The sequence below is a fragment of the Scyliorhinus torazame genome, chromosome 17, assembly GCF_047496885.1.
Source record: "Scyliorhinus torazame isolate Kashiwa2021f chromosome 17, sScyTor2.1, whole genome shotgun sequence".
NCBI lineage: Eukaryota > Metazoa > Chordata > Chondrichthyes > Carcharhiniformes > Scyliorhinidae > Scyliorhinus > Scyliorhinus torazame.
The window spans coordinates 130,084,690-130,111,746 of NC_092723.1; the positions used below are offsets into that span (position 1 = coordinate 130,084,690).

Genomic DNA, 27,057 nt, shown 5'->3' on the forward strand with positions numbered 1-27,057 from the left:
CTCCTAGAGTAGGCTACTTTTCAGGGGGTGGAGCATCGCGAAAGAGTCACCGCCCCTGATTTGGGCGTCATCGGGGATTCACCGCCCCCTCGCCGAACACTATTTTGGCGTTGGGGATCGTAGAATCCAGTCAATGTGTCCATGGGGTGATCTGTCAGGTAAATGCGATCATTGTATTATAAAGTTTAGATGGCAATGGAGAAAATCAAGAAACAATCTAAAGTAGAACCTGGATGAAGGAAGCTAGCCAGGGTAAAACTGGATGAACAATTGACAGAACAATGGGTGATCTTTATAGAGGAGATGTTTAAGGACCAATTAGGTACATTCCAACAAGGACGGCAGATAGATGAACCAAAGCCAGGGTTTCTTAGATAAGAAGGTAGATAGAGAGTATGATGAATCATAAAAGAGTATGTATGGTCCTGTTAGGTGATTTCTTCAAGTAAGATTCAGGCCAAATACAATAAGTTCAGAGGAGAGGTGAAAAGGAAAATAAGACTGCCAAAAAGAGAATATGAGAATAGAATGGAAACTAATGTAATAGGAAACCCGAAAGTCTTCTCCTGACTTGTAAATAGTAAGTGGATAATAAGAGTTGGGGTGAACAAAAGTGGGTGATATATATTTAGACATGCAGGGCAAGTTAGGGTGCTTAATGAGGACTTTGCATTGGTGTTTACGAAGGAAGAGAATGCTGACAAAATATCAGTAGAAGCAGAGATGGTGGAGAAAATGGATGGGGTGAAAATTGATAGAGATTTACTGGAAAGGCTATCTATGTTTAGAGTGGATAGATCACCTGGTCCACATGGATTATATTCCAGGTTGCTAAATGAAATAGAAATGATTGTAGTGGATGGGCTTGCTATAATATTCCAATCTTCCCTTGATACAGAGGAGGTGCCATAGGATCGAAGAATGGCAAATTGTGACAAGCGTTTTCAAGAAAGGGTGTAAAGACGTTCTAAGTGATTACAGGCCGGTCAGTTTAATATCAGTGGTGGGTAAGGTTTTATAAACAATAATCAGGGAACACTGCGGGAGGGCCCGCGAATCTGTGCAGGAGGGTCCGCGAATCATGTCCACATGTTTTAGGCATGTCTGAAGCTTAAGGGAATCTGGCAAGGATTTGCTGGTGTCATGTCCACGGTGTTGAAGGCAAGGGTATGTCGGAAGACCCGGGTGTCCAGGGGGCAAGAGAGGCTGATACTTTGGCCTTTGCCTCCCTGGTAGCCTGGAGACGGATCTTATTGGCGTGGAGGGACTCGGAGCCCCCGAAATCGGGGGTATGGGTTAGTGATATGGCCAGGTTTCTCAGGCTTGAGAAGATCAAGTTCGCCCGGAGACAATCGATGCTAGGGTTGACCCGGAGGTGGCAGCCGTTTAGCGACTTCTTTGGGGAAAATTAAGCTGTCACCAGATACAAAAAGGGGGGAGGGGGTTAGGGAGGGAGGGAGGTAGGGGGGAGGGAGGGAGGTAGGGGGGAGGGGATGGTTGAGGCGGGATTAGTAAGTGGGGGAAGGGGGCTGGGGAACTGTGTATGTAAGCCATGTTGGCTGGGTGTGGTCGTTGGTTGGGTGGGGATTATTTATTTTATTGTTTTTCCTCTTGAAATTGTTAAAAATTTATAAATGCCTTAATAAAATGTTTATTTTTTAAAAAATAATCAGGGAACACAAAACACCAGGCACCTGGGAGCGGTTTCAGTTAATTAAGACGAGACAGCACGGAGTTGTGAAAGGCTGACCGTGCTTGATTAATTGGGAATTTTGTGATGAAGGAACAAAGAAGATCATGAAGAGAATGTAAAGGATGTTGTCTATTTGGATTTGAAGAAAGCATCGACAAAGTACCACATAAAAGGCTAGTTAACAAAATTGAGGCTCCACGAATAGGAGGGTCAATGCCAGCTTGAATTTTAAAAATTGGCTAAAGAACAGAAAATAGCAGGTAAATGGCTGTTTTTTCGAACTGTAGTGCTCCCGTATGTTCAGTGCTAGGGCAATATTTACAATATTTATGTGAATCACTTGGATATTGGAGAAAAAAATTCAACATTTGCCAATGACATCAAACTTAAAGCCATGACAAACAGTGAGGATTATACCAAGTCATTATAAGAGGACACAGGCAGGCTATCAGAGTGGACAGATAGGTGTGTGGTGATGTATTTGTTAGAGGGATAGAGGGAGGTGATCTAGACTAAATGACAGTAGTAAAGACTATACTGGGACAGGGGGATCTGGGGGTTTCTGTGCTTAGATCTTTGAAAGTGGTCGGACGTATTGAGAGAGTAACTAGCAAAGCAAATGGGATCTTGGGCTTAATAAACAGAGATATTGAGTACAAAATCCGAGAAGTTATATTGAACCTGTATAAAGCTCTGGTTAGGCCCCAAACTAGAGTATTGCATCTAGTTCTGGTCATCACACTTTAAGGAGTGAGGGTCCGCGAGAGGGCGCAAAGGAGATTTGCCAGACTGGATCCAGGGAGGAGAGAACTTCGCTACAAGGTTCAGTTAGAGAAGCTGAGGTTGGTCCCCTTGGACCAAAGGAGATTGAGAAGAGATTTGATAGAGACGTACAAGATTATGACAGGTTTTGATAAGGTAGGCAAAGAAAAGTTGTTCCCATTAGCCAACGGACAAAACAACATAGAATTAAGGTTTTGGGGAAGAGATGCAGGGAGTGGGGATGTGAAGAAGATTTTTTTTATACAGCAAGTGGTAACGATCTGAGATAATGAGGGTGGTGGAAGTAGAGATGATGAACGATTTCAAAAAGAAATATGTATGGATGTTTGAGGGAAATAAAGTTGCGGGACTACCAGGATAAAGCAGGGCAATGGGGCTGATTAAATTGCTCTACCAAGAGCTGGCATAGACGCTTTGAGCTGACTGGCCTCCTGTGTTGTAATGACTATCTTGTATTTATAACAAAACAGAAAATACTGGACAAAGGGTCTTTTCACAGTAACTTCATACTTGTGACAATAAAGGGTTATTATTATCTCAGCAGGACAGACAGCATCCGTGGAGAGAAAGGGGAACTAACATTTTGAATCTGGATGACTCTTTGTCAAAGCTGTACTTATAACACTTAGTTTTGAATTCTCTCAAGTGGAAACTTTCTCTCCACATCTACCCCATCAAAACAATCACAATGTTAAAGACCTCTATCTGGTCATAATTAAGTCAGAATTTGCAGACATTGCTGTGAGCAGCAATCAGCAGAAACCAAATCATAGTAACGTTTTAAAAAATCCATCCTCCATATCCAATTCTGTTTATTAGGGGCTGGTTTAGCACAGTGGGCTAAATACCTGGCTTGTAATGCAGAACAATGCCAGCAGCGCGGGTTCAATTCCCGTACCAACCTCCGCGAACAGGCGCTGGAATGTGGTGACTAGGGGCTTTACACAGTAACTTCATTGAAGCCTACTCATGACAATAAGCGATTATTATTAGTAAGTAAATCATTGAAAAATGGGAAAATACTTTTTGATTTGTCAGGCTGGTTGGAGGCATGAGATCTTGTGATCAAACCTTTATAGTTCCAAACAGAGTTAGTAACATGGGTGGGGGCAGGATTAGGTTCTGCAATTAAACCACAAACCACTTCATGGCCAGTGCTCAGAAGGTCTTTCTTCACCAGCACTGTCATGAGAATGTCACTTTAAGAAATGTTTGAATGCTCATGTTACTGCACTGATGTCAGAGTCTGGGTGGAGCTGAGCTCTGGCTCTGCTTTTTAGTTTCACTCTGAGAAAAGCTTGGGTGTGTCTGTTTCTTTTTTGGTTTTGTTTTCAGTGTTAGAGCTGAAGCCAGACAAAGCAGGTGTACTGTTGTTCTCTCTGCCATGAAAAGACTATCTCTTGATCATTTTGTGAATTCAGAATTATAAATGTTTTCAGTAGTGAAGTAAACCTGATATGCTTCTGTTAAAATGTGTTTCTTTTGTCTTCTGGATGTTGTTTGGGAAGTTATTAAGGATTACTTAATGTTGTATTCTTTGGGGGTTGTATTTGAATTGATGGTTGCTAAGATGTTCACTGTATGTTTTAAAAAGTTTAACTTGCGTTCATAGAATAAACATTGTTTTGCTTTAAATAATACTTTTCCATTTCTGCTGTAAAGTGGGCCGTGTGCTCCCCAGACCACAATCTATTAAAAGTTGTAGGTCAGGTGAACTCCATGATACACTTTGGGGTTCTCTAAACCGTGCCCCATAACAGCACACTGTTCCTTCCTCCATACTCACTGATTGACTGGAAGCCCATACTTACTGTGTAAAAGTTGTACCAAATCCCTTTGGGGAAGTATGCGGTGATAGAGACTGCCCCTGGCTCTAACACTGGGCTAATGAGGAGGCTGCTACCCCACAGAAACTGTCTGTCGATGGAGTAAGTGTTTCTATCTTCAGGAAACCTGAATTGGAAAAATAAGGAGCAACTTCAGAAAGTCACCTGCCAAAAACCCCCCACAAAGTTCTCCACAAGCAAATTGCACCTCAGCCACTTGCCCTGGAGCAGTGCCTCATTCTGGGAATTAACTGAAGTGGGGTCCCGGGACGTAACTATTGGACACAGTGTTCAGAGATAGTCAGGATGGGGATTTTATTCATTATCGCTGTACAAGCAGAATTTACACTTGGAGAGGCTAAGACATTGGTTGGTGATCCCGACCCCATTCGCTGCTGTTTTTAGAGTAACATGCCCACCTCCTGCTAGGTTTGGACCAGGACACAGTCAATCAGACATGGGGAAGGATCAGGGAAAAGCAATCTTCAGGACAATAATGGAAAAACATAACAGGCGGGATTCTCAGTCAGCTGACACCGAAATCGGGAAAGGCGATTGGGCGGAGAATCAGTTTTGACGCTGGAATTGTGGCGGGTGCAGGGTTCACACCAAATTTCAATTCTCTGGTACCTCGACAGAGGCGTCAATGCATTCCACTCCACACGTACAATAAATGCTATTTGCATAACATTAGCGAGCTTGTCCAGGGCCTCCGCGATGCTCCGCTACCACTGGGGGGATTCCCGACGGCGTGGTTCACTTGTGCTTTTAAAAATCAGAAACAGGCGCCGCGGCTGATCAGGGAGGGAGAGGAGTAGGACCATGGGCTGCCAGTCCTGACACTGGCCGGGCTGACTGGAAGGGGGGGGTGGGGGTAAAGAATCGGATGTGGGCCAGGGGGATCCAGCCGTGGGGCAGGGGTGACCCTCCATGGGACCTGGGTTGACCAGGCATGGACTTCCATTGCCGCGGCCTGCAAGGCATCCATCTTGCTGTGCACCCCACTGACCACCCACCTTAGCCCCTCGTTCTGCAGAGTGCCACCGGCCGTATGGGTGCCCTCACCCACCACCCCAGCTCCCACCCCCGCAGCCCACCCTCCATCACGCCACCCTCCCCCCCCCCAGACCAGCCGCCACCCACAGGCGGGGCATGTCATGGCCCACGCAAGGGCAATGCCCAGAGTAGCCCCTACAGGGGGTCGGGGACCGTGGAGTGTACCGTTGGCAAGGGCAGTGCCAGCTGACGGTACCTCTGGCAGCAGGGACGGACTCCAGGGCCAAAGGCCCCCCATAGTGCCGGGAACCGATGGGGCCAGGGGTGCAGGGTCGGACATGCAGGGGCAGGGTCCACAGTGCTAGCCGGGCCACAGTGTAGCCCGGTGGACCTGGTTGGACAGAGAGGTATACTAACATGTTGGGTCTTTCACCCACTGCGGACAAAGGAAATTGGAATACGACCAGCAATGGTGGCCTTCCTCCTAGTCGCCGCAACCCTGGGGGATGCACTGAGGCTGTATGAGCTGGAGCTGCTCATGGAAGTGGACATTGCAGCAGCGGAGCCTCCAGGACAAGCTCCTTGAAGGAAATGAGGATTCTCAAGTCTAGCAGCCCACCGCCAGTCTGCCGATTATGGGGGAGCTTTTCCTGAGGAGACACTGAGAGGGCATCGTTAGCCACACGCGTGGTTCAGTGTTGTGGAGGTGGGGGTCTATACTCATTTATGCTGTCCGGTATAGGTCGTTGACCTTCTTCCGGCACTGAAGGCCAGTCCTCCTGGTAACACTCCCCGAGCCGTCTGCTGCCGTCACCACGGTCTCATGCAGCACTGGCTGCCGTGTGGCTCGCCCTCCGAGGGCCCCCGGGGGAAACAGGGCATCCCTCCTGGTCTCCACCATGACCAGGAGCCTCCCCAGGTCAGCATCCCCAAATCTTGGGGCTGGCCTCCTCGGCGCCATTATTGTGAGCAGACTGGGGTTGGCTGAGCAAGTGCAGCTTAAGAGCTGTTCGACCTTGTTAGCAGGGGGCTGGCGAGTGCGATGCCAGTAAATCAGCTGGCGAGCCGTCATTTGTGGCGAGAAGCCCGTGAGGCCTTGTTAAGTGGATCAATTAAGGTTAAATAGCTTTGCCAGCCTCGCTGGGCCAAGCGCCGGGAAGCTCGCGGCAATTCCTGCTCACGAGCACACTTCGAAATCTCTCCGGAGAATCATGCCCATAGTCTCAGGAATTGAGAATCCGGCTGAATAACTTTATTACATGTTGCCATCCTTTAGATAGAAACTATGGACCATCATTGGACCAACCAGACTGGGAAATCACCCAAAACTGGAAAACTGATTCAATAGCAGAGACTGAAACCCCTAGACCATCTGGAAAGAGGTGAATATCAGGGAACGATAAGCAGCAACTTACTCAAAGAGAATTGCTCTGGCAACTGTTTCTCCGAGGACATGCGAGCGATGAAAGAGCGTGTAGAGGTATGGGAACAGAGTGTAGCGGAGAAGGAGAGCACATTTCATTGCTTCCTGAGCAGATTCACTGAAAGCCATAGGGTCCTGAGCCTGGAAAAAAAAAAACTTTCAACATTAATTACAGAGTCAACGGCTAAATTCTTACTCTATATTAATGACCTTGACTTGGGGGGTGCATGGCAAAATTTCAAAAGGGCATCGGATAAATATCTGGAGAGAAAATATCTGCAGGCTCTGGGGAAAGGGTGGGACTGGCTAAGCTGCTTCTGTAGAGAGCTGGTACAGTAAGCCACATGACCTCCTTCTGTGCTGTAACCAATCTATGGTTCAATAAGTCATTTTTAATCCAAAATATTGACAGGCGGCAGGGCAGTTAGGCAGAGCACCATCGGGTTCAATGTCACAGGTTTCCCCCCAGCTTTCCGGAGACTCTGATCTCGGAGCCATTGCTTGGGTAAACTGGATATTATCCTGCAGAAAGGAGATAGAAGGGGGAGAATTCAGAGGATAGCATTTTGCTCTCCAATTCTGCTGCCCATGTTGGACTGTATGTCCGATAAACGCTGAATTTAGTGTAGTGATGGAAGGGTTGCTTTAACTGCAGACTCTGGAATAGTCCCTCTGGCTATAACTTTCACTAGAAAGAGGAGACTCTGGCTTGCGTGATTGCTACTAGATGCCAACTCCCAATGTGGGCAGTTGGAGCTCCTCCAGTGTTCAGGGCGAGTAAGGGAAGTCCCACCTCAGAATGTGAAAGTGCTATTGCTTGACTTGGTATGAGAGAGTGCCTGGTCTCTCAGAAGGCAGACTGCCTATAGTTGCTTAGCTAAATCAGGAGCACACTGGGGTAGCTAAATTAGCCCTGCACCCCTTCACTCCACATGGGAGGAAACCCAAGAGTGATCCCCCCAACAAAGACATCACCTGAACTCTTGAGCTGATGAGCAAATGCTGGCATGGACTATCTGATCTGATACTCCCAGTACAGTAATAAAGAAACACTGCACCTTTTGGCCGAGACATTCATAGATCATATTCAGCTGAGGTCCCATCGAACCCACAGATGGAAGCCACAAATTCTGTGGCACTCTTGACAGAGGAGTTCTCCTCGGTGTCCCGGCCAACCATTTTCCCTCAACCAACATCACAAAAGTAAATTATCTGGTAATTTAACTCATTGCTGTTTGTGGCCCCTTGCAGTTTGCAAATGGGCTGGTATGTTTCCAACATCACAATAGTGTTTTAAAATTAATTTAGGGGATGTGTGCTTTGCTGGCTAGACCAACATTTATTGCCCATCCCTAACTCCCCTTGAGAAGATGGTGGTGAGCTGCCTTCTTGAACTGCTGCAGTTGCTGTGGTGCAGTTATACCCATAGTGCTGTTAGGGAGGGAGTTCCAGGATTTTGACCCAGCGACAGTAAAGGAAGGGCAATATATTTCCAACTCGGCATGGTGAGTGGCTTGGAGAGGAACTTGCAGCTGGTGGTGTTGCCTGGTATCTGCTGCTCTGGTTCTTCTGGAGAACAGGGGTGGTGGGTTTGGAAGATGCTGTAAGGAGCCTTTTGTTGGTGGAGAGGGAGTGAACGTTTGTAGAAAGAGTACCAATCAAGCAGGCTGCTTTGTCCTGGACCCACCATCTTGTAGATGGTGGACAGGCTTTTGGCATTCAAGAGGTGAGTTACTTGCTGCAGAATTCCTATCCTTTAGCTTGCTCTTGTAGCCACAGTATTTATATGGCTAGTCTAGTTCAGTGTCTGGTCAATGGTAATCCCCTGGATGTTGATAGTGGGGGATTTCAGTGATAGTAATGACATTGAATGTCACAGAGTAATGGTTAGATTCTCTTTTGTTAGAAAAGGCCATTGTCTGGCACTTCTGTGGCATGAATGTTACTTGTCACTTGTCAACCCAAACCTGGATATTGTCCAGGTTGCTGCACATGGGCATGGGCAGTTCAGTACCTGAGAATTCATGAATGGTGCTGAACATTGTACATTCATCACCATTTCTGACCTTATGATGGAAGGAAGGTCACTGATGAAGCATAGAATCATAGAATCTCTACAGTGCAGAAGGAAGTCATTTGACCCACTGAGTCTGCACTGACCTTCCGAAACAACACCCTGCCCAGGCCCACTCCCTGACCCTATCTAATCTGCACATCTTTGGACACGAAGGGGCAATTTTAGCATGGCCAATCCAGCTAACCTGCACATCTTTTGACTGTGGGAGGAAACCGGAGCACCTGGAGGAAGCCCACGCAGACACGGGAAGAAAGTGCAAACTCCTCACTGACAATCACCAGAGGGCCGAATCCTGGGACTGAGATGATTGACCTCATGAGGTTGTGAAAGGTGCTTTATAATTGCAATCTCTTACTGCAGCTTTTCAGTTATTGGTTTCATATATATCTAAACATAAACACAAATATATCCTGCAAACTCCTCACAACCTTCTCCTTTTCGACATTGTGGTTTCGCGAGAATGGGTAGAAGGCACCAAGCTGCATCCATCGGATACACAATTCCTCTGTGGTACTCCCTCTAAATCCACAAATATCTGCTCCCACAAGAGGAATTCCAAACATATTGAAGTTCAGGATTCCTGCAGAATAGAAAGGTTCAGAGGTTCAGGGGGTGATAACGCCAAGCCACATAGGATGATATTAGGACAGGTTGACCGAAGGGGTAGGTATCTTGAAGAGGGAAAAGTGGAGAGATTTGAGGATCGAATTCCAGAATTTAGGCCCAAGCAGTTTTTCAAACTTTTTTTGTGGGGACCCATTTTTACCAACCAGCCAACCTTCGGGACCCAACCCGGCCGATCTTTGCGACCCACGCTTTATTAATTGATAAAGCTTCCAAATACGACCTGCAAGCACTTTGTTTTGGAATGTTTGAAAATCAAGATTTAAAAAGTTGACATCTCTTGGTTGAAGTTACAGCTGCGGTGAAACCATCGTTGGATCACTCACCATTCTTGGAGTAACAGACTTCCACTTCATCAGTGTGGTAGTCACCACTGATTGTATAATTAGTTGTTATTAGAGGTAATACGGTAAGGCTCCTGTACTACAGGTACGGGGGTAGATCCCTGCCTGCTGGCTCCACCCAGTAGGCGGAGTATAAATGTGTGCGCACACCGAGCTGCTCCCAGAATCAGGAGGCCACACATCACTGTTTAATAAAGCCTCGTAAGAAGTCTTACAACACCAGGTTAAAGTCCAACAGGTTTGTTTCGATGTCACTAGCTTTCGGAGCGCTGCTCCTTCCTCAGGTGAATGAAGAGCTATGTTCCAGAAACATATATATAGACAAATTCAAAGATGCCAGACAATGCTTGGAATGTGAGCATTAGCAGGTGATCAAATCTTTACAGATCCAGAGATTGGATAACCCCATGTTAAAGAGGTGTGAATTGTGTCAAGCCAGGACAGTTGGTAGGATTTCGCAGGCCAGATGGTGGGGGATGAATGTAATGCGACATGAATCCCAGGTCCCGGTTGAGGCCGCACTCATGTGTGTGGAACTTGGCTATAAGCTTCTGCTCGGCGATTCTGCGTTGTCGCGCGTCCTGAAGGCCGCCTTGGAGAACGCTTACCCGGAGATCAGAGGCTGAATGCCCTTGACTGCTGAAGTGTTCCCCGACTGGAAGGGAACATTCCTGCCTGGTGATTGTCGCGCAATGTCCGTTCATTCGTTGTCGCAGCATCTGCATGGTCTCGCCAATGTACCACGCTTCGGGACATCCTTTCCTGCAGCGTATGAGGTAGACAACGTTGGCCGAGTTGCACGAGTATGTACCGCGTACCTGGTGGGTGGTGTTCTCACGTGTAATAGTGGTATCCATGTCGATGATCTGGCGCGTCTTGCAGAGATTGCCATGACAGGGTTGTGTGGTGTCGTGGTCACTGTTCTGAAGGCTGGGTAGTTTGCTGCAAACAATGGTTTGTTTGAGGTTGCGCGGTTGTTTGAAGACAAGTAGTGGGGGTGTGGGGATGACCTTGGCAAGATGTTCATCTTCATCGATGACGTGTTGAAGGCTGTGAAGAAGATGCCGTAGTTTCTCCGCTCCGGGAAAGTACTGGACGACGAAGGGTACTCTGTCGTTTGTGTCCCATGTTTGTCTTCTGAGGAGGTCGGTGCGGTTTTTTGCTGTGGCGCGTTGGAACTGTCGATCGATGAGTCGAGCGCCATATCCCGTTGGTACGAGGGCATCTTTCAAAGTCTGTTAAAGCCTCGATTACTCTCTACTCTCGTCTCGTCGTAATTGATAGTGCATCAATTTATTAAGCAGAGATATTACAGCGATGGAACTAATCATCAAGCCAGATTGCCTTCAGCTGCACCCGCAAGCAGCCAACGCCACGTCGGCCTTAGGCCACTGGCTAGCCTGCTTCGAAAGCTACCTCGGATCAGCGACTGAATAACCCTTGGACACACAGAAGCTCCAGATCCTGTACTCACGGGTGAGCTCCGAGATATTTCCCCTTATCCGGGATGCGCCCACTTACCCTGAAGCTATGGAGCTTCTGAAAGGACACTATATCCGGCCGATCAACAAACTCTACACCAGACACCTCCTGTCCACGAGGCAGCAACTCCCCAGTGAGTCATTAGACGATTTATGGCGTGCCCTGCACATCCTGACGAGGAGCTGCGATTGCCAGGCAGTTTTGGCCGCTGAACATACAGAACTCTTAATCAGGGACGCTTTTGTTACGGGCATGGGGTCGGCGTACGTCCGCCAGCGCCTATTATAAGGGGGTATGCTCGACCTCGCCGCGACCAGGCAACTCCAAACTCGCTAACGGTAGCCTCCCGTAACGTGCAGTCGTACAGCCCCAACCGTACGGCGCCCTCATGGGCATCATGGGCCCCACCAGCGGCCGCCCCCAGCCAACCCCAAGCCTGTGCTGCGCGGCAGCCAGCCAACCCCAGGGGGCCCAAATGCTATTTCTGCGGGCAAGCAAAGCACCCCCGGCAGCGCTGCCCGGTGCGGCGTGCAATCTGCAAGACCTGCGGGAAGAAGGAACATTTCGCTGCAGTGTGCCAGGTCCGGTCGATCGCTGCTGTATCTAGGCCCAGTGTTCCTGCAACCCCTACTTGCGGCCCATGGGCGCCACCATCTTCCTGCCAGCGGACCACGTGCGGCCCGGGGGCGCCGCCATCTTTAATGCCGCCCGCCATGTGTGCTCCGTGGGCACCGCCATCTTCGGCGCCATTTTGGACGGCGCCTCAAGACCCCTGCACGTCGGGCACTTCATCTGGGCGTTCATCGCCTGCCACCGCCACCGACCAGCCCGGGGCCTACCAACACCAGCGCAGCTCGCCTCCATCAAGATAGACCAGCCCAGGGTCTACCAACACCAGCCGCAGCTCGCCTCCATCACTCTCGACGAGTCCCGGCCGTACAACCTCGCAACCGCGACGACGACGGTGAAAGTCGATGGACACAAGACATCTTGCCTTCTTGACTCCGGGAGCATGGAAAGCTTCATCCACCCCGCTACAGTAAGGCGCTGCTCCCTCACGGTACACCCAATTACCCAGAGAATCTCCCTGGCCTCCGGATCCCATTCCGTGGAAATCCGGGGGTACTGCATCGCCGCCCTCACCGTCCAGGGCGTAGAGTTCAGCAACTTCCAGCTCTACGTCCTCCCCAATCTTTGCACTGCCCTGTTACTCGGCCTGGACTTCCAGTGCAACCTCCAAAGTCTAACTCTAAAATTTGGCGGACCCCTACCACCCCTCACCGTATGCGGCCTCACGACCCTCAAGGTCGACCCACCTTCCCTGTTTGCAAACCTCACCCCGGATTGCAAACCCGTCGCTCCCAGGAGCAGACGGTACACTGCCCAGGACAGGACCTTCACCAGGTCGGCGGTCCAGCGACTGCTGCAGGAAGGGATCATCAAGGCCAGCAACAGCCCCTGGAGAGCCCAAGTGGTAGTTGTAAAGACTAGGGAGAAACACAGGATGGTTATTGACTACAGTCAGACCACCAATCGGTACACACAGCTCGACGCGTACCCCCTCCCACACATATCTGATATGGTCAGTCAGATTGCACAGTACTGGGTATTCTCCACAGTGGACCTGAAATCTGCCTACCACCAGCTCCCCATCCGCAAGGCGGACCGCCAATACACTGCGTTCGAAGCAGACGGCCACCGTTACCACTTCCTTAGGGTTCCTTTCGGCGTCACTAACGGAGTCTCGGTCTTCCAACGTGAGATGGACCGAATGGTTGGCCGGTACGGACTGCGGGCCACCTTCCCGTACCTAGATAACGTCACCATCTGCGGCCATGACCAGCAGGACCACGACGCTAACCTCTTCAAATTTCTCCACACCGCTAAACTCCTTAACCTCACGTACAATAAGGAGAATTGCGTGTTCCGCACCAACCTCTTAGCCATCCTTGGCTATGTTGTGGAAAATGGAACTCTAAGGCCTGACCCGACCGCATGCGCCCCCTCATGGAACTCCCCCTTCCCCACTGCCCCAAGGCCCTGAAACGATGCCTGGGGTTTTTCTCCTATTATGCCCAGTGGATCCCTAACTATGCGGACAAGGCCCGCCCACTCATCCACTCCGCAGTTTTTCCCCGGACGTCTGAGGCCCGCCAGGCCTTTAACCGCATCAAAGCAGACATCACCAAGGCCACGACGTACGTGGTCGACGAAACCCTCCCCTTTCAAGTCGAGAGTGATGCATCGGACGTTGCTCTGGCCACCACCCTCAACCAGGCAGGCAGACCCGTGGCATTCTTTTCCCGCACCCTCCATGCCTCCGAAATTCGGCACTCCCCTGTCGAAAAGGAGGCTCAAGCCATCGTGGAAGCTGTGCGGCATTGGAGGCATTACCTGGCCGGCAGGAGATTCACTCTCCTCACTGACCAACGGTCGGTTGCCTTCATGTTTAATAATACACAGCGGGGCAAGATCTAAAATGATAAAACCTTAAGGTGGAGGATCGAGCTCTCCACCTACAATTACGAGATTTTGTATCGCCCTGGGAAGCTCCACGAGCCTCTCGATGCCCTATCCCGAGGTACATGTGCCAGCGCACAAGTGGACCGACTCCGGGCCCTACACAATGGTCTCTGTCACCCAGGGGTCACCCGGTTCTTTCACTTCATAAAGGCCCGCAACCTGCCCTACTCCATTGCGGAGGTCAGGGCTGTCACCAGAGACTGCCAGGTCTGCGCGGAGTGCAAACCGCACTTCAACCGGCCAGACCGAGCGCACCTGGTGAAGGCCTCTCGCCCCTTTGAACGCCCCAGCATGGACTTCAAAGGGCCCCTCCCCTCCATCGACCGAAACACATACTTCCTGAACGTGGTCGATGAATACTCCCGATTCCCCTTCGCCATCCCATGCCACAATATGGCGTCTGCCACGGTCATTAAAGCACTCAACAGCATCTTCGCCCTGTTCGGTTTCCCCACTTACGTCCACAGCGACCGGGGATCCTCCTTTATGAGTGATGAGCTGCGTCAGTTCCTGCTCGGCAAATGCATCGCCTCGAGCAAAACGACCAGCTACAACCCAGGGGAAAGGGGCAGTTGGAGAGGGAGAATGGGACGGTCTGGAAGGCCGTCGTGCTGGCCCTGCGGTCTAAAAACCTCCCGGTCTCCCGCTGGCAGGAGGTCCTCCCCGACGCGCTCCACTCCATTCGGTCGCTACTCTGCACTCATGAAAACCCCCCATGAACGTCTCCTTGCCTTCCCTCGGAAGTCCACCTCCGGGGTTTCGCTCCCAACGTGGCTGGCAGCTCCAGGACCCGTTCTGCTCCGCAAACACGTGCAGATCCACAAGGCGGACCAGTTGGTTGAAAGGGTACAACTATTTCATGCGAACCCGCAGTACGCCTACGTGGCGTACCCCGATGGCCGCCAGGACACAGTCTCCCTCAGGGACCTGGCACCAGCTGGATCCCCACCCATGGCCCACCACCACCCGACCCCACCCCCCCCCCCACCCCCCCTCAGATTGCCCCGGCGCCACTCACCCTCCCCCCCCCCAGCGCACCTCATTACAGGCCCCACCCCAGGACGATCCGTCCTCCCACTGGTTCCACCCGGGGATGAAGATGAGGACAACATGCTCCCGGAGTCACAGGCGACCACGTCGGCACCTGCATCATCACCACCGGGACCGAGGCGCTCACAGCGGAGGATCAAGGCACCCGACCGTTTGAATTTGTAAATTTTCACCAGACTGTAAACTTAAAATTTTCACAAACCTGTAAAAGAAATTACCACCACCCCCGCTGGACTCTTTTATAACAGGGGGTGAATGTGGTAGTCACCACTGATTGTATAATTGTTGTTATTAGAGGTAATACGGTAAGGATTCTGTACTACAGGTTCGGGGGTAGATCCCTGCCTGCTGGCTCTGCCCAGTAGGCGGAGTATAAATGTGTGTGCACACTGAGCTACTCCCATTCTGGTAGCAGCTGCAGGAGGCCACACATCTCTGCTTAATAAAGCCTCGATTACTCTCTACTCTCGTCTCGTTGTAATTGATAGTGCATCAATCAGCATCAAAGTTCAGAAAGCAACCAATCACATCATTCTCCCCAAACGTTTTGCAGCCGGCCTTTAACAATGCTGGCTGTGAACGCCTTCAAAAAGGCTGCGACCAGATTTTAAAAAATTTGGCCGCACTGCGCATGCGTGCCTGCTCATCAGTGCGCATGCTCAAAACTCCGCGCAGGCCGGCCGCATTGTTTTTATACGTTCGTGGCCATTTTGAAGGCCACTTGCAGTAAATAGTGGCTGCTGCGGCTGTTGTGCGCGGATTTGCGTGATCGGGACCGCCGCGACGGACGGCTCCACGACCCTCCCGACACCCGCCCGTCGCGCCCCCGATTTTGACAATGCCTGGTCTAGATGCATTCATCCATCACCAATGATGGCGCAATTAAAATTGGGAATGTCTAGGTGTGTGTGTGGGGGTGGGAGTGGATTTGAACAAAAGGATGAGACTTACAAAATTGAGGTATTGATGATCAATGGATACAGGAGTGATGGATGAATGGGTGTTGTGGTGGCACAAACACCAGAACACATCAACACACATACACAAAATAGGTGGGCTCAGATAATAATGATGAACAACACCAAATACATATGCACACTCAAACTTGCACACATATGCACAACATACTTGTGGGTCCATTTATCATGCCTTTTCTCTTCGTTCCTGGGATGTGAGAGATGCCAATTCTGTTTTTTATTCACGGATTGCCCATCCCTAATTGGCATTGATGATGAGCCACCTTTTTGAACCACCGCAGTTCAAGTGGCGTAAATGAACCCAAAGTGCGATTAGGGAGGAAGGCCTCTTCATACATGTAGGACATACCCGCACTCATATACATGCATGCTCACCCACATGATGAGGATAAGCCACTCAGTACCTGTAATAGAAAAGTACATGTCCTTCCATTTACTCTCGTTGTCTCCCAGCCAGTGTCCAGAGTACCTGCCTTGACTTGGGAATGTTGATCGAGAAATTACAAACGGGCGCTTGTTCCGGATTTTAACTAAAGCTCTAGGGCAAAGAAAATGTACCATTTCAACCAATCAACACAGAAGCATTATTTGGTCATCACTTTAAGTACACTAATCACAGTCTTCACACTGATCACAGTCTTCTCGTTGATCCCAGTCCTCGCGCTAATCCCAGTCCTCGCGCTAATCCCAGTCCTCGCGCTAATCCCAGTCCTCGCGCTAATCCCAGTCCTCGCGCTAATCCCAGTCCTCGCGCTAATCCCAGTCCTCGCGCTAATCACAGTCCTCGCGCTAATCCCAGTCCTCGCGCTAATCCCAGTCCTCGCGCTAATCCCAGTCCTCGCGCTAATCCCAGTCCTCGCGCTAATCCCAGTCCTCGCGCTAATCCCAGTCCTCGCGCTAATCCCAGTCCTCGCGCTAATCCCAGTCCTCGCGCTAATCCCAGTCCTCGCGCTAATCCCAGTCCTCGCGCTAATCCCAGTCCATACGCTCATCGCACACCACACGCTGATTACACGCCACACATTGACGGCAGACTCCGTATTGACAGCAGGCCTAGTGCTGATTGCAGGCCCCACGCTGATCGCAGGCCCCACCCTGACCGCAGGCCCTATGCTGACTGAAGGCCTTACACTGACCAAATGACACTGACCGCAGGTCACACATTAAATATCCTTTTATTAATCACAGGCCCGAAACTGACTCTAGGGCCCACACTGATCCTGCACTGACCTCAGTCGCCAGTGACCATAGGCCCTGCACTGATCAATCCCACACTGACCACAGGTCTCCTCATGGACACCGCACGCAGACCCAACACTGACTGCAAGCCCCACACTGAAGATGCCGCACCAACATTGCAAACCCAAAACTGACTGCAGAGCCCACACTGACCACAGGCTCGCTGGCCACAAGCCTCGCACGGAACACAGGCATCACATTAGGATCTGTCACTGACCGTAGACCCTACAATGACCGCCAGTCTGGCTTAGATGAAGTCAGCCTCAGATATGGCTTAATGTTGGATCCCAGAAATGAAAGGATCCTGTCTACCAACTGCACCACCCACATATTGGTTTAATTTTACTTCATAGATTTCTAAAAGATTAATGCCGATCTTTCTGTCGGTTAATAATAATCTTTATTAGCGCCACAATTAGACTTACATTAACACTGCGATGAAGTTACTGTGAAAATCCCCTAGCCGCCACACTCCGGCGCCTGTTTGGGTACACAAAGGGAGAATTCCGAATGCCCAATTCATCTAACAGCACGTTTTTTGGGACTTGTGGGAGGAAAGTGGAGCACCCAGAGAAAACCCGCGCAGACACGGGGAGAACGTGCAGATTCCACACAGACAGTGACCCAAGCCAGGAATCAAACCCAGGTCCCTGGCGCTGTGAATTAACAGTGCTAACCACTGTGCTACTGTGTTATCTGAAAGTTTACAGCAGACTTACCTTGCGGAGGCTTTGGCTTCCATTAGCCCGTACAGACTGTGCACATTATAATGTGTTGATGCGTTCTGCTTTGCTGAGGCACAAATAGTTTGACTGCGTAAAATGCCGCCCAGTACACCTGACAGGAAAACCCAACACAGAGTCACAGAGAGCAGCAATAAACACCCCTCACTCCATACTCTACCCTACATGGCTCTCCATCCCGGACTCTCCGCCCTCCACTCTGGGCTCTTTCCCCCCTCCCCCACTCCAGACAATTCCCACCATTCCCTTGAATCAATTCTAAAACTACAACCTATTGGTACTGTTTGTATCAAAATCAAGAACTTGAATTATAATTAGATTTTAGTTCAGAGTGAATAAAGTGATATACCTTTGCCACCCCTCTCTCTATTCCCATCAGTAAGACCCGTAGATGTGACTCAGAGTTTACCTGGGACGTATGGTGGGTTTTCAAGCTCATTGGAAGGGCACCCACTCTGCGATCCATCCACAAAGTTCGAGGGTTCATTCATATCCTAGAATATTCCGGAGTGGTATGTTTAAAAAAAATTAAAATGAGGTTCATTTCTAAATTGAAGAATATTGAAAAGCCAAGAGGCATGTTAAACATGGTTAGACCACACTTGGGAGGTACTGCACACAGTGTGGGTCTCCATAATATAACAGTGATATAGAGGCACTGGAGCAGTTGCACAAAAGATTTACAAGCAGGATACCAGAACTGAGAACTCTACCTATTAGGAAAGACTGAACAGGCTTGGACACTTTACTCCAGAAGAAAGAAGGCTTAGGGGTGAGTCTGATAGAGGTCTTTAAAATGAAGACAGGGTTTAATGGGCTCGAGGTTGGGAAGATGTTTTCGTTGTGGTCGAGTTTAAATTAAGGACCATAAGTGTAAGATAGTCACTAAAAACTAGAACCAGAGGACACCATCTCAGACCAAAGGGACTATCCTTTAAAACTGAGATGAGGAGGAATTTCTTCAGCCAGAGGGTGATGAATCTGTGGAACACATTACCGCAGAAGGCTGTGGAGGCCAATTCGCTGAGTGTCTTTAAGACAGAGATAGATAGGTTCTTGATTAATAAGGGTATCAGGGGTTATGGGGAGAAGGCAGGAGAATGGGGATGAGAAAATATCAGCCATAATTGAATGGCGGAGCAGACTCGATGGGCCAAGTGGCCTAATTCTGCTCCTATGTCTTATGGTCTAATACATCCAATAGAAACACATTTGGCCAGAACGTGGTGAGAATGGACAGCAGCTATCCAGGATCCTACCAGTCACTCCTCCTCCAGACACAACAGTTGTTTCTTTACTTTGTTCCATTACCTCTCACTTTGATCGTGCATCGTGAAGCTTTTATCATTGAATTTCTCTTGCCCTCCATGATCATCCTTTCACAGACTTAACTCTCTTTCTCTCTCCATAGATACTGTCAGAGCTGCTGAGTATTCCTAGCATTTTCTGTTTTTAATCTCTGCCACATGAGAGGTTTGAGGTGAATAGCACAGATGTGTTTGAGGGGATACCAGATAAACACAAGGCAGAAAGGAATAGAAGGACACGCTGATCACATCAGATGAAGTAGGGTGGGAGGAGGGTCATGTGGAGCATAAACACAGTCATTGTCCAGCATCTGTATAAAAATGGATAATTATTTGTTGTGGTTCGAGGATAAGAAATGCTGAGAGGATGATATTGGAGTCATTATGTGGCAGCAAAGTTTGACCTTGGAGTAAATCCCTCAGGTTATTAGGACACACAGATAGTGAGGGTAGTGGGTGCCTGGAACTCGCTACCGGAGGAGGTAGTGGAAGCAGGGACGATAGGGACATTTAAGGGGCATCTTGACAAATATATGAATAGGATGGGAATAGAAGGATACGGACCCAGGAAGTGTAGAAGATTGTAGTTTAGTCGGGCAGCATGGTCGGTACGGGCTTGGAGGGCCGAAGGGCCTGTTCCTGTGCTGTACATTTCTTTGTTCTTTGTTCACACCGAGGAGAGCAAGGCCCCAGTCTGAGCTTGGGGCCTTTTTCAGTCTTCTATACCATCTGAAACGTGGTATTGGAGTGGTGCAAAATTCCCACCAGTGCCGACAACCTTCCACTGTACATCCAAAGAGGGAAGGTGGGTTTTAAAATTCTTATATTCAGGACCGACGATCACTCCCTGCTGGTTTCCCCCCTCCCTGGCAGGTCCGGTAAGTGAGGGCATAAGTTTGCTCAGCCCATTATTACTGAGCAAGTGCTGGTGTAAAAAGTAAAGAAAGATTTGCACTGATGTATTATCATTCGCAACTGGCTCGCTTCATAAATGGCCATGAAAGCTGCTGGATTATGGTTAAAACTCCAACTGATTCACTAATATCCTGCAGGGATGGGAACCTGCTGCCTCTGACACTCAGTCCCACACTAAATAGATGGCATTAATATCTTTGGGGGCAACAAGGGATGGGCAATAGAGACAGCCTTGCCAGCATACCCCACATAGAGAAATTCTGTCTCCTCTGATGAGGGATTCAAGAACAGAGGGACATAATCATGAAATGAAAACTAAACCATTGAGGTGGAAAGTCAGGAAGAGCTTTTTCACAAAAAGGATGGTAGAAATTAGAAACTCGTTCCATCAGAAGGCTGTAGGGTACTGGGAGCCTTCAAGACTGAGAATGATTAATTTTTCTGATGTAAGATTATCAACAGCCAGGGCAGCAGGGTGGCGCAGTGGTTAGCACTGCTGCCTCACGGCGTCGAAAACCCGGGTTCAATCCCGGCCCCGGGTCACTGTCTGTGTGGAGTTTGCACATTCTCCCCGTGTCTATGTGGGTCTCACCCCCACAACACAAAAAGATGTGTAGGGTAGGTGAATTGGCCACGCTAAATTGCCCCTTAATTGGAAAAAGAATTGGGTACTGTCAATTTATTTTAAAAAGGTTATGAACAGGTATGCAGCAAAGATAGGTGAATGGAGTTAAGATGCAAATCAGCCATGATTTAACGGATGGAGGAACAAAAGGGTTTGGGGCTGAATGGCGAGCATCGGTTCATATAAATGGCACTTACAATCCAGAGCCCATCAAAGGGCACAGCTTTGTGGAACTGCAGCAAGTTCTCGAACCACCATTGGTGTGTGTTAGAATTTGTGAAGTCAGGGAATGCTGTCAATCCTGGCCAAACCTGTAACCCCATGAAATAAAAGAAAATCTTTTTAAATTCAAGAGTCTATCTGGCAGGAAAAAGTGCATTCACAACAAGATGATGGTCTTTCCTTGTTTAAACAGCATTCATATACTGACTCCAATATTACTTTCAACCAGTGGGGGCATTGGGAAGGAGCCATGGCCAGCTTCTCCCAGGAATTTCTATCACCTCTTTTGGGACTCCAAGACCAGCCAGTGGGTTTAGTTCACCCTTATTCCTGCCCCATATTTTTCCAGCATCATGCCCCTCCCCCCACCAACTCCGCCTGCCAAACCTAAATCCGGCAGTGTAAAGTAGATAGATAGACGGTCACCCCTTCTGGCTGCTAAACTGCACGGTGGCGCAATAGTTAGCACTGCTGCCTCACAATGCCGAGGACCCGGGTTCGATCCCGGCCCCGGGACACTGACCATGTGAAGTTTGCACATTCTCCCCATGTCTCTGTGGGTCTCACCCCCACAACCCAAAAAGATGTGCAGGGTAGGTGAATTGGCCATACTAAATTGCCCCTTAATTGTAAAAATAGAATTGGGCACTCTAAATTTACAAAAAAACAGTGTCTTTGAATAGAATGCAGATTGGGGCCCACCCTTTGACTAAAGCACAACAAGAGATGCACTGACACATTGAGTCATTAGACGGGCTATTTGCCTTTCACTTTACTTCAGAAATTTGGACAGCACAGTGGTTAGCACTGCTGCCTCACAGCGTCAGGGGCCCGGGTTCAATTCCGGCCTGGGGTGACTTTCTGTGTGGGGTTTGTACATTCTCCCCGTGTCTGTGTGGATTTGCTCCGGGTACTCCGGTTTCCTCCCACAGTCCAAAGATGTGCAGGTTAGGTGGATTGACCACGCTAAATTGCCCCTTAGTGTCCAAAGGTTAGGTGAGATTACGGGGATAAGGCAGGGGAGTGGATCTAGGTAGAGAGCTCTTTCGGAGGGTCGGTGCAGACTTGATGGACAGATTGGCTTCCTTCTGCACTGCACGGATTTTATGATTCTCTAAATTTGTTACAATCCTTGATATATCTTTGGATCCATCCTTCACCCATTCTCCTTTTGCCAAGTAGTTTGGTAAGCACCAAACCAAGAGTAAACTCAATAAACTGATTGTGGTGTCAACAATTCTTTGACAGTATTTTCTTGGAAACATGTCTGAGACTGTTGCTGAATAGAACTTACAGGGCTGACTTGCCTCAATAACCACTGCCCTACATCATAACGATTATTCCAGTGTTGTTTTTTTAAAATATTTTTTACTCTCCTCCTTTTTCACATTTTCTCCCAAATTTACACTAAACAATAAACAATAATCAGTAACAAATGTAATGTCAATCCCCATATCAATAACAACGATCCCATCCTCCCACCAAACCCCAAACATTGGCCGCATGTTAACAAACAAATGACAAAAAGGAATCAGGAATCACCCATAGTCACCATTAACACATACAGTCCCCCTCCCCCCAACCCTCCCAGCCCCCCCCCAATGTTCGATGTAATCTAATTCTCGAAAGTGCATAATGAATAACGCCCATGAATTGTAGAACCCCTCCATCCTTCCCCTCAGTTCAAATTTGACCTTTTCAAGCGTTAAGAATTCCAGCAGATCCCCCGCCACGCCAGAGCACAGGGTGGAGAGGCTGCTCACCATCCCAACAGGATCCGCATTTGGGCGATGAACGAGGCGAAGGCTACAACATCTGCCTCCGCGCCCGTTTCCAACCCCGGCTGGTCCGACACCCCGAATATGGCCTCCCGAGGGCCCGGGTCCAGTTTCATGTGCACCACTTTAGAGATTACCCTAGACACCTCCTTCCAGTAATTCTCCAGCTTTGGACAGGACCAAAACATATGAATGTGATTTGCAGGGCCCCCCTACAACGTTCACACACATCTTCTACCCCCTCAAAGAGCCGGCTCATCCTCGCCTTGTAAGGTGCTCTCGATACACCACCTTCAGCTGTATCAGCCCCAACCTCGCACACGAGGTGGAGGCGTTCTCCCTCCGGAGCACCTCACACCAGAACCCCTCCTCCATATCCTCTCCCAACACTTCCTCCCACTTTGCCTTGATCCCTTCTAGCGGCACTTTCTCCTCCTCCAAAATAGCCCTGTAAACCGCCGATACTACCCCCTTCTCAGTCCCCCTGTCTTCAGCACCTCCTCCAGCAATGAGGCTCTACTGGGATGCTCTGTATCTCCTTTCTGGCAAAGTCTCGAACCTACACGTATCTAAATATTTCTCCCTGCTCCAGCCCATACTTCGCTCCCAGCTCCTTCAATCCCGCAAAATGCCCCCAAGAAATAAATCTTTTAATTCTTTAAAGGAATTAGAAAATTCCTTTCTCCTCCCATCTCCGAAAATTTCCATCCCACTTCCTTGACTCAAATCTATGGTTCCCCCGAATCGGCATTTCCCTTGACCCTGCCCCCAACCCGAAGTGCTGTCGAAACTGCCTCCAAATTCTCAACAAAGCTATTCCTACCGGACTCCCTGAGTATTTCCCCGGGGCCGTTGGGAGCGGCGCTGTTGCTGGCGCCTACAATCCCGACCCCCTACACAAACTCTCCTCCATTCTGACCCATTGGGATTCAATCCCTCTGACCCAGCTCCGCACCTTCTCCTCAGTCGCCGCCCAGTAATAATACATCAGGTTCGGAAGACCTAAACCCCCTGCCTGCCTTCCTCTCTGTGGTAGCACCTTTTTAATTCTGGCCTCCTTTCCTCCCCATATGAACGAGGTAATTATCCCTTCAATCTCTCTAAACAATGCCTTTGGCGGGAAAATCGGCAGGCATTGAAAAATAAACAGGAATCGCGGCAGCACATTCATTTTAACCACCTGTACCCGACCCGCCAGTGACAAAGGGAGACCATCCCACCTTGCCAGATCAGCTTTTACTCTCCCCACCAAACTGGAAATGTTGTACCTACGGAGCCCCCCCACCCAATCTCGGGCAACCTGCACCCCAGGTATCTAAAGTGAGTCCCTGCCTTACGGAATGGCAGCCCCCCCCCCCCCCCCCCCCCCCACCCCTGGCCGAGACACCACAAAATATTCACTCTTGTCTAGATTTAATTTGTACCCCGAGAAAGACCCAAACACCCGAAGCAGTTCCAGTATTTCCCCTATTGACACACTTGGTTCCGACACGTATAATAACAAGTCATCGGCATACAAGGACACCCTGTGCTCTATCCCACCTCGCACTATCCCTTTCCATACCCCCAAACTTCTTACTGAGATTACCAATGGCTCAATCGCGAATGCAAACAGCAGGGGGGACTTAGACATCCCTGCCTAGTCCCATGGTGGAGAGGAAAGTATTCTGAGCTGATGTTATTTGTGCGGACACTGGCCCTCGGCTCCTTATATAATAGCTTTACCCAGTCCACAAACCTGGGTCCAATTCCAAACCGCTCTAGAACTGCCATCGAGTACCCCCATTCTACCCGGTCAAACGCTTTCTCAGCGTCCAATGCCACAACCACCTGTTTCTTCCCCCCCCCCCCAATTATTCCAGTGTTTAAAACCAGCACAGCCTCTATGAGCAACCGTACCTTTCCGATCATAGGACTTCCAGATATATTGTTGATGAAAACTCCACGTTCCAGGCCTTCATCATATGGCCAGTAAGAGCCTGGTGGTTGAACACTGCTGATCGCTGGGTCCTGCAAACACAACAGATACTTTCAACTTCCTACGACAGAAAAAGTGGGGGGTAGTTCATGTTACGTTTTTACATCTTTTGCATCTTCTCTCCCTCCCAAAACCATGTACCAATTCATTGAAGATGATCTTGTTTCATACCAAACCAACATAGGAAAGAAAGCACTTGCATTTATATCGCATCATTCATGACTTCCAAAGCCGATAAACACTTTAGTGATGTCAGAAACCCAATGAGAAATTTATGTGAAACCTGATTCTGTAAATTGCAATGTAATAATGATCAGATCTCCAGTATTCATAATTTCAGTTGAAGGATAAAGATTGGCCAAGACAGCAGGGAAACTTCCCTGCTCAACTGCAAAATGTGACAAGGGATCTTTTATATCAACCGAAAGGGCAGGTAGGCCTTAATTTAACATTTCATCCAAAAGGTTGCACTTCTCACCATGTTCCAGTCCCCCAGCATTGCAGTGGTGTGTCGGTCTGCACTCAAATCTCTAGAGTGGGACTTGAATCCATGATCTTCTGACTTAGACAAGAGTGTACCAGTGAACCAAAGCTAACACCATTCACTGCTGCTATCAACAGAGTTGTTTCTCTGGGCCAGGGATAATGTGTTCAGTCCATCAGAATGGATTCAGTCTCGTCATCGGCCCCCACCCCCCACCCCTCATCCTTTGCCTCATCCTCTCCCTACAAACCCAAGGACGTGGGTGACCTTAAAATGCTTGCTACAACAGATAGTTCCTTTAAAAAAAATTTTAAGTACCCAATTCTTTTTTCCCCAATTAAGGAGCAATTTAGTGTGGCCAATCCACCTACTCTGCACATCTTTGCGTTGTGGGGGTGAGACCTGCGCAGACACAGGGGGAATGTGAAAACTTCACACGGACAGTGACCCCAGGCCGGGATCGAACCCAGGATCTTGATGCTGTGAGGCAACAATGCTAACCACTGTGCCACGCTATAACAGATAGTTCCTGGTCTCCTTTCTTGGGATATGGATGTTGCTAACAAGGACAGCCTTTATTGCCCATCCCAACTGTCCTGAGAAGGTGGTAGCAGTGAGCCACCTACCAGAAATGTTTCAGTCTATGTGGTGTAGATACACCCACAGTGCTGTTAGGAAGGGAGTTCCAGGAGCTTGACCCAGTGACAGTGAAGGAATGGCGATATAAGATGGTTTTATGAATAGGAGGGGATGTGCAATGGTGATGTTCTCAGGCAACTCCTATACTTGTTGACCTGCTCATGAACCAAATTAAGTCCACTATACTGCGGCAAGTTGGCTGCCAGTAATTACCACAATCATGACGTATTGTTGTCCATGGGAATGCAGGTCTGCAACCATCAGAGGGAGGCTAGCAAACCTCTGGGGATCAAAGGTGAAATCCCGATAGTTGACCATGTAATCAATATCATTCCACTGAGCATCCTAGAGGAGAAGTGGAAAGGTTTATTTATTAGAACAAGTCAATGTTAATGTCTCAGCAACTAGTTAAGTCAGAAAGTGGCCTGAACATTCCAGTGATTGTTCATTCCAGCAAAGCCATCCCCACAAACTCCGGGCAACAACAGCCAATTTCCCCCAGCTTGGTTCCTAGGCTCAACGTGCTCATCCTGCCAGTCCCAACACGCCTCCCGACACGCCTCCCAACCCACCACCTGCCAATCCCGACACGGCATCCAATATCTCTGACACGTGATAACTAAAGAAATTAATTTCATGAACCTGGGGCATGCCAGCTTTTCTCATCTGCTTCACCACTTCCCAAGTGGCATTACTGGACCCGTATCCCCAGCGGCAGAGATGGAATCCAAGGCCCCAAGCAGGCACCATCGCTGGCAAACCTGCCACACACAAAGCAATAAATATCTCACAGGAGCAGCAAGGTAAACCAAGACAACAGCAACACAAGGAGAGAACGACACAAATGTTCATAAAGAATAAACCACAGTGGTACTTTGGGTTAGACCATGATGATAGGACAAAGCTACAAGCAGGTAAACGGAGAGTCAGGACTGATATCAGAAAACAGTTCTTCACCCAATAGATCTCCAGTACTTGAGACAGTCTCCAGTGACAGTAATGGGGAAATCCTCTGGAATCATTCACAGGGCAATTTGCCATGGATATGGGCAGAAGAGAAAGATAGTGCCTCACAAACACAGGACATCCCATGCACTTTACAGCTAGTGAATTACTTTTGAAGCACAATCACTGTTGCAATGTAGGGACTGGAAAAGAGGAAGGGCATAATCATTGGTTTCTACAAAAGGATAATGTAGGTCCAAATGGCTGCCTTCATCTTTTATGATATTTTTGTGGCGTTCAGCTAAAAATGTAATATCATAACTATATAATAAGATGTTAGTATATTAACATTCTGTGTATAGCATACACTTCTTGAAAACACTT

General features: G+C 48.9%; 1 protein-coding gene across 2 annotated transcripts in view; it reads right to left on the reverse strand.

Annotated features, from left to right (window-relative positions):
• The window catches only part of gaa2 (alpha glucosidase 2), a 118,788-nt gene that overhangs the window by 11,011 nt on the left and 80,720 nt on the right, over positions 1-27,057 (reverse strand). For both annotated transcript variants that reach the window (XM_072481025.1, XM_072481023.1), the window contains exons 7-16: positions 26,371-26,489; positions 25,942-26,073; positions 24,527-24,637; positions 20,825-20,938; positions 18,190-18,274; positions 17,757-17,874; positions 16,203-16,336; positions 9,227-9,378; positions 6,714-6,862; positions 4,288-4,429 (exon numbers count right to left, since the gene is read on the reverse strand). In XM_072481025.1, coding sequence (XP_072337126.1) covers positions 4,288-4,429; positions 6,714-6,862; positions 9,227-9,378; positions 16,203-16,336; positions 17,757-17,874; positions 18,190-18,274; positions 20,825-20,938; positions 24,527-24,637; positions 25,942-26,073; positions 26,371-26,489 — 1,256 coding nt within the window. The remainder of the gene's footprint in view (positions 1-4,287; positions 4,430-6,713; positions 6,863-9,226; positions 9,379-16,202; positions 16,337-17,756; positions 17,875-18,189; positions 18,275-20,824; positions 20,939-24,526; positions 24,638-25,941; positions 26,074-26,370; positions 26,490-27,057) is intronic.